General features: G+C 35.4%; 1 protein-coding gene across 1 annotated transcript in view; it reads left to right on the top strand.

The window, feature by feature from the left end:
* Positions 1-11,594, top strand: part of LOC117100245 (ATP-dependent DNA helicase DDX11-like) — a 20,317-nt gene extending 8,723 nt beyond the window's left edge. The window contains exons 11-21 of the mRNA XM_033239846.1: positions 984-1,022; positions 1,619-1,763; positions 3,661-3,774; positions 4,986-5,171; positions 5,374-5,477; positions 6,320-6,538; positions 7,358-7,464; positions 8,089-8,173; positions 8,552-8,627; positions 9,002-9,156; positions 10,507-11,594. Of these exons, the coding sequence (XP_033095737.1) occupies positions 984-1,022; positions 1,619-1,763; positions 3,661-3,774; positions 4,986-5,171; positions 5,374-5,477; positions 6,320-6,538; positions 7,358-7,464; positions 8,089-8,173; positions 8,552-8,627; positions 9,002-9,156; positions 10,507-10,542 (1,266 nt within the window). The 3' untranslated portion in view covers positions 10,543-11,594. The remainder of the gene's footprint in view (positions 1-983; positions 1,023-1,618; positions 1,764-3,660; positions 3,775-4,985; positions 5,172-5,373; positions 5,478-6,319; positions 6,539-7,357; positions 7,465-8,088; positions 8,174-8,551; positions 8,628-9,001; positions 9,157-10,506) is intronic.
* Positions 11,595-14,894: the final 3,300 nt, after the last annotated feature.

The following is a 14,894-nucleotide window of genomic DNA, read 5'->3' as shown; positions in this document are numbered from 1 at the left end:
TTATTAAACACTTAACCCACACAACGTAGGTACCATTCGCAATGTAGAAGAGGCGCAACTCATCTACCAGTAATCTATGAATGGATTTAACAAAATAAAGCCATGGCATAATAAGAAAAAGGTTCTCATGAGTATACTTGCAAGTAAACGGCCAGACACGCTTCCCACACTGAATAATCCCAAAGGTAGACGCGTACAGCTCCGCTCGTCTATATGTTCACACAAGTCGCTTCCTCTGACATGAACGACCTCAGACAAATACAGCTCCGCTCGTCTGGTATACACGTTTGAACAGACTTGGATTGAATGAAGCGACGATACACAACACGGCATCCACAGTCGTCTCGATACTCAACCAACACTGGTCTAGATAATCAAGCCTATCCATAAAGCCTTTAAATAAAACAATCCATAATTCCACAGAGCGTACCCCATTTACAAACACATGGTTAGCAACGCCCATCTTATATATCACAATACATGAATAAATGGACCTATACCGATATAATTATCAATACTCACAAAAATTAGGCCTAGCATAGCAATATTCAATTGTACAGTTTTACTCACCGTCACAACGTCTAACCAGGAGTAAATTGTTTCAGTGTATTACCAAGGAAGGCCACTGTTAGCCTTGGCTAACTCCCAAACGGATTCCACAACCGTTGAGACTAAAATTTTACCACCTCCGTGGTTATACTACCGGCACACACATGTCCGGCTGCCTACCTGCAGTACACTGAAACAAAACCCTCACTAGCATCACATAACCCCGTACCAAAACCAATTTGCATATTAGTCGACCCATCTGCACCAAGTAAGTTTACAATAACAAGTATGGAATGCCAAAGATGCCTTTAGGGACACCAAAATTGCTGGTTTTCATGACAGGTGTAAACACCAAGGATAGCCCACGAAAGCCTAGATGATTTTCTATTTTCGAATAGATGCACTAAACTGTTTGTTTTTTTCTTCATATACAGATTCAAAAATACTGTGAGAAAAGTATGATATCAAAGAAGGTAATACACAGATTTAAAACTTTTATTTGTATGTCTTCTGTACAACACCGTAAATGCTCGAATAAACACTGCAGCGTTTATAATATTTTCGTAGGCTTTTAGTGCAGTGCTTATTTGCTCGGCGCTTATTCAAGACTGTCAACAAGTTTTATTTTTCTGAATTTTTAAATTGAAATATACAATGGTAACTCTGTTAAGCAGAAGAAAATGCGGATCCTTAATGAAATTGTCCTTTCATAGATTTTGGTGCAATGTAAATGGAAAAAATTTTCTCTGCCGTAAAGAGAAATTAGTGTTCCTTAGTGACTATCTTATTACATTTTTTTTTTTAGTGTTATGGTTTTAAATATTTTATTACATACAGTGTATCTCAACCCCATCTAAACACTTAAATAAAAGTGTAACAGTTTCATAAACATGATTGATTGATTGATTGACTTTATTTGGAACTCATGCAATACAACAACATAATTCTGAGGATATCACAAAAATTTAGAACTTATCTCCATTGTGTTCCTAAATTGAAATCTGGCTGCCTTGTGTACTTACAGTTTTTAATGTAATGTATTTTAATACAATGCAATATCTTCTGACAGTTGAATGGATACGTTGAGAAATACCAACCAACTGTGGAATCGGTCGAACCAGCTGTTGAGAAAACGTCGGCCATGACCAAATTCTTAAAAGAGATCAGTCAGAAGAATTCAAAGCCGACAAAGAAAGATGAAATGGCCACAGAAGGTACCCTTATTATACTCATTTTTTAAAAGGTGTAGCTATGTTAGTTTGCTTAAGAACAATTATGATGAATAATGCAGCATGTCAATCTACAAAAAACTGCTTAAAATATGTTAATGACTTAAGCTTTTGTAAGACAAAGAGAATACATCTCCAATTCATTTACAAGACGACCTTGACCAACTATCTGATTGGTGTAATCAAAAATTCCCTCCAAGTGTTTTTCCTTACCTGTTTACTTTAGTAAAACAAAACCAGTTATTGACCTGTAAAGTGGTGGTTCCCCCATTGAATGTGTTGATAAAGCAAAGGTTCTAGGGGTTTGGATAGACAACCAGCTTAAATGGAATCACCATATCAACCCTATAGCGAGCAAAGTTAACAAAAAGCTATTTATGCTCAGGTCCCACAAACGTTTTGGTTGGGAGGTTGATGAGCTTTTAAAGATTCATTGCGGATATGTGATACCCATATTAGAATACTCCAATGCTGTCTGGCACCCAGGCCTTACAATCCATCTCAGTGCTATGATGGAGTACATCCAAAAAAGGGCATGTCGCACCATACTTGGCGCATCATTTAACGACTATAATGACGCCTTAAATAGATGTAATCTTGTCACTCTCGCCAATAGAAGGGAGGAATACTGTCGCAAATTTTCTCAAAATATATACCACATCTAGGCATTTTAATGATATTTTATCACCCACCAAACTTGAATCTTTTGGAAAAAACTTCAGTAATCCTCATCACATCTCGGAGCTTAAAGCTAAAACAAATAGGCTATCTAAGAGACCAGTTTCATTCTTTATTTAAATTCACAACAAGCAGCATTAAAGCAGTTTTTGCGACAGTGCTCCTCATTTGAAATCCATTCTTTTCTATATTTTACCTTTTTGACATTTTTATTTATTTTTTTTTGTAACTTTTGTAAATTCATTTCTGTCTGACACTTGTATATACACACTATCTCTGTTTTTGGCCACAAGGTGTATTGTGATTTTATTGTGACTTTTTCAAATAAAAGATATATGACAGAATGCAACATACTTGATGAACTCCACTGCCTGGACGAAAGCTAGAGAAAGTAAATTTATAAAATTAGTCTTTAACACATTGACTGCCAGACTTTTTTAGGTTCCTTCCCGTATGCCAAAACAAGTACACGTGTGCAAAAATAATTTTTAAATTCTATCTAGTCATAAATCATCAAAATGGTGTGTATAATAAATTGGCAGGAAAATATTATGGTATGAGTAAACTCATCACCGGCGCTGGGACAGCATATTCTATTGTCTTTGCGAAGTGCAAGTTTTCTCGTCCACATTTTGCATGGGTTGGTATATGTTCAGAGGGCGCCCCCCACTCGTGCAATCGAGTGTACTGCCAGCAAGATAACACAACGTACATACATCCGTAGTTGGTACATTATTGTCTAAGTGTATCGTTCCCTGAACTACCAGCCGTTAAATCTGTGATTCTACAGTGTATAACAAAGAAGTAATAAACGATAGAATGTTACCCCGATTTTGACGAATATATTAATCCCTAGCACCCTCAGCGACGCCCTGTGGACGAGGATACTCATCGCTGGCAACCAACATGTAAAAGTGCTGACTGTCATCATTTCAATTTTTAATAATGTTCTAAAAGAGAAGTATAAGGTTATCAAATAAAAATGTATAGATACTGTATAATCAATAATCAGAAATATACGTATAGTCACTGTATATTTAATATTTTCTAATTGAAACTATTATTGCTTTATTGATGCTATTTCTGATGTTTATGATATGCCTTTATATGGTCAGGGTGTGATGTCATCATGACCATACTTAGACATGTCACATGTGAAAGTCTGGACAATGCCATCTATCATCAATAACATTTTCCCCATTAGAGACACAAGAGCACACATACCAGCCAATGAAATCACCTTTACAGCATATCGAAGCATTCCTATTGGCACTTACTAACACTGACAAAGATGGCCGTGTTGTTATTCATAAGCAAGGTAAAGTCCTCGAACTAGATAAGAAATGAATAAATTTTATGTGAAATCCCAGACAAAATTATAAAAAAAATGTATATATATGTAACATTATTGGTGTAAACCAGACACAAACTATGCTTTAATTATTAAGAAGATAAGGAAAGGAAAGGCATGACATTAATTATTGAGTTTCATGTGCATACACAAATTCAGTTATGCATCATAGTAAACATAACATATTCATATACTAGAGATTCAATAATTTGCTATAGAGCTTAATTGTATTCACTGTTTAATATATGTGAGGTCTCACTACAAAATGAGTCTCATCGTTAGAAAATCAAAAAATTAATATTATATTTTAGTAGATCACATTATAAGCTTTAATTTGGTCTTTGAAAGGCTTTGAATACTGCTAATTGAATATCATTCATGAATACTCTGCTGCAATCACAAGTAAATTGAGGGTGCTGTTTTGAACTACTCCTGATGAAATGGTGTATATGTGAGGTCTCACCACGAAATGAGGCGCATCGTTGGTGAAATAATATTGAGATATTCACCAAAATAGGTCAAAGGCAACATTTTTACAAAATTTTGATTTTAATGTTTTTGAATAACTTGATACTTATATTTTATGATTGTGTACTTTTTAAGTGAATTTTCTTACTAAAACAGTATTCTCTTAGCATATTCTGTAATTCTATTATTTGTACCTGGTTAGTTTATCTTTAAGGCCGATTTTTTCAAAACCTGGTTCTCATACATATAAACTTTAAATGCTAACATCTCTGGATCTATTTATCCTAGGGAAGCCATTCAAAGACCAAATTAAAGCTTATAATGTGATCTACTTAAATGTAATATTAACTCATTTTTTTATTTTCTAACGATGAGACTCATTTTGTAGTGGGACCTCACATATACCTTTTACTCTTTAGAATAAGACAGAATTATTCCCCTCTCTCCTCCCAGGCTAAAAGTTAGGATTTTAAATTAGTCTCGTATTTGGCTTCTGAAGTCCGTTTCTATTAACCAAGCCATTAAATATCTTTTCTTCTACTTGATGGAAAAGAATAATCTTTTTACAGATATATTGACCATTTGCTCTTTCAGATATAAAAGAAATATTTCTCCAAACTGGGCAAAATGTTAGGATTTCAAATTGTCCCTTCATTTGGCTTCAGCTTCTGCTGACCAAGCTATTAAACATCTTTTCTTCTCTTGTTTAGAGTTATTAAGCAAGTCCAGCATTAAGTTCCTGCTTCTGAACCCAGCCGTCCACTTCACCGAGGTTGTCAAGGAAGCTAGGTCGGTCATCGTAGCCGGCGGAACCATGCAACCCGTGGACGAGTTTAAACATCAACTCTTTTCATCAGCAGGGGTGACGCCCGACAGAATACTTGAATTTTCCTGTGGTAAGTGAACGACATAGAAAGGAATTTCTGCCTGGTAAATGCTGCCTTATTTTTGCAGGTCGTTGGTTGCAACCTGATGGTTGCAACTCTGTGGTCTGCTTTGAATCCCTAGTGTGGTGGGTTCATTCCTTCAAAAAAACTACTATGAATTTTTTCTAAAAAATTGAAACAACCCCACAGTTCTCTTATCTCTTATATTTAGGTCATGTGATCCCACCTGAGAACCTCTTGGCCATTGCGATGGCTCACGGACCCAGCGGTCTTCAGATGGACTTCACGTTCCAGTCTCGTGACTCACCAAGGATGGTAAGATCATACACACAATGTGCATTAATTAATTATTATTACATAATAAATTATACAGTAATTATTATTATTGTTTTAGTCCTTTCCGCTAACCCCTACCCCTTGGATATTGTTGTTAAGATCCCCCTAACAATGACTGTGGTACGACACGCGTGCTTGTTAGTACGCGCATATTCCTGGCCGTATTCTGATTGGCTAGTTGTTAATTTTTGGTTGACACTCCGGAAAGTCCATTCAATTGCTGTTTTAGTTGTGCATAAGAACGTTATTTCTAACTTGGCTAGTGCGTTGCTGTTGGAGCAAGAATGTATTATACATACAAATAAGATGTTGTACTTTTTTCCATTCATAAATGGATAATATTAACTGTACTATTTATATAGGGAAAGATAAAGGTAGGAGAATAACACATAACTTTCATTGTGCTGAATTGCGTATGGGCGTAGTCCTTGACTACCTAGCAGCCGTAAAAAGGCTCTTCATTAGTAGCTACATGTTCACATCATTCCACAAGGACAGGGTCTGACATAAACCATAGCATCGGGGTAACCCCTACTCTTCCAAAAGATGCAATGGGTTCTTTAAAAGTGTACACAAGCCAGATGTATACACTGGGCATCTATTTTAAGTCCTTATCCGAGAACACTTAGTTCTACTAACTGAACCATGGGCGAGGAGCGGCTGGAACCAGCGCCGATGTTAGGGCTGTAGCTAGCGGCACCCCTGCCTTACGGCTTGGTCACTCGACTTTGTTTTTTTAATGTTCTTATCACTGACCTCCTAGGTGTCATTCATTCATTTTCTGTTTCCTTTTCTTTTATGGGGGGATTTTCTTCTATCAGATGGATGAATTGGGTCGCATCTTAACGAACACCAGTAACGTAGTACCCGGTGGCCTGGTTTGTTTCTTTCCATCTTACGAATATGAAAAGGTTGTCTACAATCACTGGGAGAAATCAGGGGTAATCACCCGACTACAGAACCGCAAGCATATCTTCAGAGAGCCTCGCAAAGCGAGCCAAGTGGATCAAGTTTTGGACCAATATTCCAGTTGCATTGAGGTAATATGAAGCACTTAGAGGCCTTGTTGGCATTAAGCGCTATGTAAATATAATATATTATTATTATAAAACATTTTTTTTAGTTTGCCGTATTATAAAGCCGTGTTCACATTTGATTAAATTTTTGGCGAAGATGAAGGGTAGCATGGTTAAATTGTATTGCTGTTAACACTTGGATTTAAATGTACAGTTAATTTTAAGAAAGCAAGATTTTGTACATGTGTCATTGTGCTGAATTGCGTATGGGCGTGGTCCATGACTACTTAGCGGCTGTTAAGAGGCGCTTATAGTACCTACATGTTAACATCATTCCACGATAGGAGCTGAAATGAACCATAGCATCGGGGTAAACTCTACTCTTCCAAAAGATGCAATGGGTTCTTTAAAGTGCACACGGGCCAGATATGTACGCTGGACCTCCATTTTAAGTCCTTATCCGAGAAGACTTGGTTCTACCAACCAAACCCTGGACGAGGAGCAGCTGGAACCAGCGCCGATGTTAAGGCTGTAGTTAGCGGCGCCCCTGCCTTACTGCTCAGCCACTCAACTCGCATCTGTTTAATTATGGATACATTTTGTACAAGTTTCAGCAATGTAGCTCAGAAAGATTTACAGTAATCGAGTCATGCTTTTGCGCATTGGATTTTTCTGCTTAGGAAAAACAGCACTTCAACAACGCTAAGTGTTTGGACATCGCCAGCAACCCCTTCCCTGGATCAGTCCAAGCTCTTTTTAAACCTCATAATGCGACAATAATGTAACATTCATTCATGTCATGTAATGTAATGAATAAAACCGGCTCTTTTTATTCATTTGCAGAAAGCTTGCAGTGAGGGGAATACCCTTTCTGTGAATGGTGCCATTTTATTTTGTGTTGTTGGTGGCAAGATGAGTGAGGGGATTAATTTCTCCAATGATCTCGGAAGGTCAGTATTTATTTATACTGTGGTTAAACATGATAAATTTCATTATCATAATAATGATAATTGTAGCACATCTAAATATACCTTTGTTATTTGATTGGTGGATTACGTATCATGTGAAATCCATATTTATCCCATTTCGTTACTCATCATGGAAATTAAGTTCCACCATGCATTTATATTTCCATCTGTACATTAACGTTCAGTCCATTTTGCTCCATTGCATGACTTCAACCTAATACAATCTTTTGGTTGGTTAAAAAGATGCTGCACTGTTCCATTTTGAAAAAGGGTAGATGTTTTCATAAAATATCAAATATCATTCAGAAATAAGGTAGATTTTTTTCATAAAATGTCAATGACGAAAATCTATTTTAAGTGTGTTATAAAACAAATACTGAATGTTTTTTATTCGCGCAATTGAATTTTCATTTGACTGCATTCAACTCGACTCCGCCTCATTGAATGGAACAGTTAAACCTTTCAACTCATGAAAATATTTTTCCCATTGCACTCATAAACATTCATTAATGGGTAAATAAGTACTAATAATTTTTTTCCCTGAAAATCTGTATAAAAATGTGAATTTATTTATGTATTATCCTTATTAATATTTTCTGTTTTCAGGTGTATACTGATGGTCGGTCTTCCATTTGCAAATATCAAGTCACCTGAGCTGAAAGAGAAGATGGATTATTTAGATGCTACTATGGTAACCATTTTGTTTCTTATGTAATAATATATTTGATGAAATCTGTATTTTAATGAGGCATAGAGAAGATGAGCCCAATTCTTAAATGACTCTACTTAAACTAAAACACATTTTTTTTAGTGTTTAATATCATTTAATACATTGTCTTTTTTCTTGTTTATTAAACCTATTTATACTCTTGTCTATATAGAGAGAGATGTAGATTATCCAGCATAGAGTCCCACATAATATGTATATGTATCAAAAATATAATATTTTTATGTATAATCAGTGGCTGAACTATTATACATTCTAGGCACTGCTAGGCCTACTACAAGGCCTACAAACACAACATGATAATAGACTTTTTAACTCAGTTTTTTTTTCTTTTCTTTCTAGCCCGCCATTAATGGCCGCCGACCTGGTCAAGTACATTATGAAAACCTTTGCATGAAAGCTGTTAACCAGTCAATCGGTAATACACTCATATTTTTATGGTTAAAAGTCTATATGAGCTGTTGTATATAAACATTCTCTGTTGAGCTATTAACTCTTTCTGGTTGTAGGGAATAGTGGGTACGCCCTAAGCATGGGGTGTTGTAGCGACACCCTGAGTATTCCATTATAATCACTTGTACTCTACTACCCGCAACATTAACTTTTGTAAATAATGTAATTTGCTTTGTAATGCATTGGGTCAAAGTTCAAAATAAAAATTACTCTATTATTGGATGCACCCTGTAAAAATGGAAACAGTTTGTAAATATGCTGACACACAGTGTACATATTAATAAAGGCTTTTGGATTTGATAGATATAATGAATATACATTCCTTCTTATTTTTTTAAGGTCGTGCGATTCGGCACAAGGGAGACTACGCGACTATTTTGCTTGTAGACTATCGATATGCTCGACAGTCAATCCAGAGTAAACTCCCAGGATGGATCGTGCAGCGCCTCCAGACAGCTAATAGATTCGGCCCAGCATTTTCTGCTACAAGTAAAGTAAGTTAAACTATTGAAATATTTAGGACAGAAATAGAAAAAAAAATAAACTGCTTTGAGTATTGTCTGCTTATAGTTCATAGCTCATAGTTCACTTTATTATCCTTTTGGAAATTTGGTTTAACATACTGTACAGTTGCTCAAATGTTAGTAAGAAAAGGAAAACGGGTGCTGAAGTTCACTCTAGATCACTCTTACTTAATAGTATGATGTTCACAGTCAAAGATCACTGTTTATGATTGTTATTGATTACAGTATTACTGAATATACTGAATTTCAGGATTTTTATCCTTGAAATTGAGACCCTAGCAAAACGATGCTAATAGGCCCCTTAATGCTATCAGGTCAATCCACTTTATTCATTCACTTTATTCTTTATTGATCTTCAACTAGCAGACAAAAGGCTGAATTACAGGAGATTTACAAATTACAGTAATATTTACGTTAAAATTTTACAGAGCAATTAAAAAAACATTAAAAGAGGAGAACATTAAAAATTGGTACTTTTATATTATAAAGAATAAAATTGTTAAATACAATAATGATACTGAATAATAGTGATATAAGTACAATGTAAATACATTAAAATGGATAATCAAGAATCAATTAAAATGGATAATCAAGAATCAAGTAAATCCATTGATAAGGAGCATATTTGAGCGGATGGTTAGCCCAATACGTATCAAGGGTACACTTGAATTTACTATTTTATTTTAGTATAGGAAATACGCTGAACCTCTGAAATCATACATGTTGCTATCTGCTGAACCTTTTCTAATAAGTTTTCATCCTTTTTATGATCAGATATTAATGATTATGGTTGTAAGTATTCCGGATGTTTAAACCAATTGAAAGTATACATACTACTACGTTTCATTCAACTATGAAGCTGGGAGCTAGGTGTTTAGCACATGTTTGACCCAATCCTAGCCCCAGACCGCCTGACAGGATAACAGCTGGCAGAGGGCACTATTGAAGTCTGAATAGTCTTGCTAACACAAGACCCACTGCCAGCAGTAGAATGAAGCGTAGCAGTATGTATACTTTCAATTGGTTTAAACATATGAATACTACAACCAGACTACATATAAAAACCTAATGAAATTATTCGAAAGTTATAGATGATCACTGCTAATGTACCACACCTATGATCACTTTGGATGATTGCTCTTGATAATCAATGTCAAAGGTCATTGCTGATGTACCACTCTTTTGATCCATGTGGATTTGAAAAACACAGTTGGTACTTTAATTATACAACTTTTGAAGTGTGGAATACTTTTACAGTATCTGACTATTGTGCTATCAATTTCTTCCCTAATAGTATTCAAATTTTTTTTATCTTCTCAGTTCTTTGTTGACAAACGAGCAAATATTCAGAAGTAGATCAAGTTACATTACACGGTCTATTCAACTGTTAAGACAATGTACTTCAATACTGTATCTCAAGAGGGCGACATATAATTGTCATGGTTTTTTTGATGCAAGCATTTTGCAATGTATTACAATCACTTGATATAAATCTTCTGAGAGTAATTAGCTAATGAAAAACGTTTCTCAAACCTGAGAAATTACATCATCTACACTAAATGTCGGGTTTTTACTGGGCGCAGGCATTTTATTTGGCCTGAATACAGGAGGCCCTCTACAGAAATACTCCTACATCACTCTCAAACAATCCTATAGGGGGCAGCATAGCTATAAAAAAAATTATCATGAAAGCTATACAGGGCGTACATACGACGCCCCTCGCTATAAAGTATGGTCAAAGAGGGCGTCGTCGCAACGCCATAGGACTGGAAAGCAGGCCACTCACTGCACCTAACGCGATTCTATGAAGAACACAATGCCATGATGCGCTCGCAACAAATCAATTTGAAGCAGACCGAGTCGTAATCGTGGACTTAAACATGCGTCAGCGTGACTTTGCTTCTAAAAAATTTACCAGCAAATTATCTTCAGTCAGTCTGGACTCCTATTTATTGAACTACTGTAAATGGTCCAAGAAGTGCTCTGGCGTTGCTCATAACATGTTGGTATCTAAAATGCTATATATTGATTTACCTACAGTTTAAAATTAAATATTTAGTATATATTTAAGTAATTACCTTTCAATCCAAAATTAGAATGAGATAATATAATATTTAACAGATGCATAAATTATTACCACTACTATATTATTGCACAGACCCTAAATTAGTATCCAAATTAAGATTTTCTGTATTAAAAAAGAAGTCTTCCATTTTGTATAAAGCTGATGGAAGACATTTGTGTTTGAGAACCTGTATTTTGGATTACCACCAAAGTATTGACTATATGTGTTATTTATAATATTTATTATGAAATCTTTTGTAATGGCTTTATGGTTGTAATTAGCCATTATTGTAGTGTTCTCACCAATTCCTTGATGAATAAATAAACACGAAAAACATAATACAGTGTTATTTTGTTATTAATGTTCACATCAAGTGTCTTATGGCGCTTGATATGTGGACTTTGCCCCTGAAAGGGTCCCTTCGTGTCTGTGCTACCTGGTAACCCAGTACCAGCAGCTGTCATCATACACCACAGGGGCTGTCTGTACCAGTACACCGGGGTATCCCCCTACTCGTTGCGAATGATGTACTGAGAAGTCTTGTTCTACCACCAGAACCATAGGTGAGCGTCCAGTTCGAACCAGCGCCGATATTATGGCTGTATGTTGCGGCGCACCTGTCTCATAACGTCTCGGCCATTTGACTCGCCTAAGTTGTTGCATGAGAGATAGACTGGTAAAAATTAGTTGGCTGATGGTTGCCAATATAGTTTGAGCCAGGCGGTATATTATAGAGCATGACAGTCGCGGCACCAGTGATTCCTCACCGCGGCCGTTCCGTGGCAGAAAAACATAACTTGAAATTTTCACTTTTCGAGAAAAGTAGAGTTAAAATTTGCATGTTTGCAACTTGGCAATAAATTATCATACCCTATTTTGCAGGACTACTTCATATCTATAAAAATTTTAATTACAACTGTTGGTTAATTGCAAAGTTATAAACGATATTCACTGATACATTGTTTTACCACGGAAACATGTCAGGCTCGGTATTGTTGCAAGTGCGACATATATTTTGAATTTATCACGTTTGAGGCAACCATATACATTATTCTAGCTTGCGCATACATCGTTAAAAATATTGATATGAAAACACCAGTTGATTTTGCTGTGCCAAATCTCGTCAGCTCAAACAAATTGTTGAATACCATTATACGTATCTTCATCATAGATATGTTGTTTTGCCTCGTAATCTTGCAGTTCCGTTGTTTTACTGCGGAAAATCACTCAATTTTAAGTATTGTGCTTAAAGACAGGTGGTGCTATCCCCGAAACAACTCATTGTTAAGACCTGAAACTTTCACAGGTAATTCAGAAGTGTTCAATATACTTCCAAGTGGTATTATCTCAAAATCGACAAAAATGTCAGTCATGTTGTTTTGCCTCAGGATGGCTGCACGAGGGCCCAAGTCCATGACAGGTTACAAGTCCACCAAAGTGTTCATAGGCTGCAAAAATACTGTTTCAAAGCAGTGTTCCATAACAAAATAATTGGCTTCTTTTCAAATGGGGGAGTCATGTGCCCCCAGCTATTGAATAAAAATACTTTAATACTTTATAACAATATTGACAACAACAAAAGAAAACAATGTAAAGACAATTTAAATATTACCTGCAGTTTATTCAGACTAAAATATTCTATTTAAATATTATATACAAAGATCAAGATTTACAAAATTATATAACACTCATGCTAACATATATACTACACTATTATGAAATATTCTTTCTAAGGATAAACATAGATTTGAAAATTTACGAATATATTACATTTTCCCCGCATTAGAAGCATCAATATATATTTGTACTGTACATGATTCTTGATTCGTATACTGTATATTTAACATGCATAGATCACTTTGATGTATAACAGCACATCAATAGGGTAAGGATTGATCACTATTAAATACGGTGATCAACCCTAAAACTATATGGCAGTACCAGGATTTACCAAGGGGGGTGGGGGGTGCACTCCGACGGGTGCCTTCTGACGGGGTCTAAAAATATCCGACAGGGACCAGCAATCCCCTGATACAGTACCTAGAAAAACTGGGCAAGCTTTGTATTTCAATTTGTTCCGAGTATGTCTTGTGACCGAAAAAAACATTGTTTTTTATCCTATCTATGAGTCATGTCAGGGTGTCTCAACGACCCCTGACCCTAGTGCATAAACAAAAAAGATTTTAAGTACCAATTCTTCCAAGTACTGATTTAGAATTTAACATATTCCAAGGTATTGTAGCAACAATTTCTACTACAAATTCGCAGTTTGACTGTCTGCTGTGATCAATATACAGCATGAGGACATATCTCTATTTCTACAATTAGGAACATATTTTATATTACACCAGAAGCTATACAGTCTTCACACTGGTTTAACATATATTTTCTGGATCTGAACTCCAGACCTGAAAATACTGAAATGGTGTCAGTCCATATGAAAATTAAACCTGAAACCTATTTTCCAGGATGGTTTCAACCAGGGGATAGTTTTTACTCTAGTTAAGGGAATATTTTCAGTTTTTTAATTACTTATTCGATTTGTATCTCTTTGTTCAAGATCTCAGTACTATACCTCCTCCATGGTACATCATACCACCAAATGTTACGTCACCTGATAGTGATGATAATTTATCTTATAATATAAACATAGAGAACATAGGGTATATATTATTTTGATAAATTGTACTAAATGTCTTTATAGAAACAGCTAAATAAAAGGTGGGAAAATATTTATATACTATATATTTCATTTAAGTGATAAAAAAGGCCACTACTCAGAACATCCACATTAAAAACCTGCAACTTGATAAATCTTAAAAACATGACAAAAATTGTTTAATTTGATTTTTTATTTGAAGTTGCCTAAATTAAATTAATATTAAAAGCACTTTTAATTGAAGACACATTTGGCATTAAAAAACAATCAAGAATGTATTACTACAAACATTGTACACATACCGTAAAACATCAAGTAGAAGCCCATCTCAAAATAGCATGGGCTTCTTTTCCAGATAGTACAGTACATACACTGTACATAAATTTCAAACAAACAAAAAAAAATTAAAAACATGCTTGGTTTACATATACAGTAGATTAGGTGATTTAATGTCGGTTCAATCCATGACACAGATTGATGCTACAGTGCCCCAATTTATGGTTTTATAATAGCAATTCCCAAAATTTACAGCATTCATTTTGAAAAGAAGCCACCCTCCCACCCCTGTTACTTTTAATACAAAAATAGCCTCGAAAAAAGCCCATCCAAGGTTCTCAAAAAAATTAAAAGATTAACTTCTATTCAATGTTTTACGGTATAGAGTACTACAGTGTTACGTCACGATACCATGTGATACTACTCTGTTGTTATCGTTGCAAAATACGTTCCACCGGACGCCCTTTTCGCCACTGACAAACCATTGATCCCAATTTCCAACGTAATTATTAAGATGTTGCATTTTAATTGATGATTAAATGTGTGTTCGATAACTTTAATGCGAGCTTTTGTGTTTTTAGTACATTTTGATGGTAAAATATTATTTTAATTATTTTATTTATTATTTTAAAATGCCTATTCCAGAAAGCCTATGAAGTCATTCAGGCGTAATGAACGGTAACCATCAGAGAGCGCCACCTGGCGTCG

This window comes from Anneissia japonica, unplaced genomic scaffold, assembly GCF_011630105.1.
Source record: "Anneissia japonica isolate Jap-2015-1 unplaced genomic scaffold, ASM1163010v1 scaffold6788_len1366326_cov149, whole genome shotgun sequence".
Classification (NCBI taxonomy): domain Eukaryota; kingdom Metazoa; phylum Echinodermata; class Crinoidea; order Comatulida; family Comatulidae; genus Anneissia; species Anneissia japonica.
The sequence above is the reverse complement of the archived record's forward strand: the minus strand, read 5'-3'. Positions and strand labels throughout refer to the sequence as shown.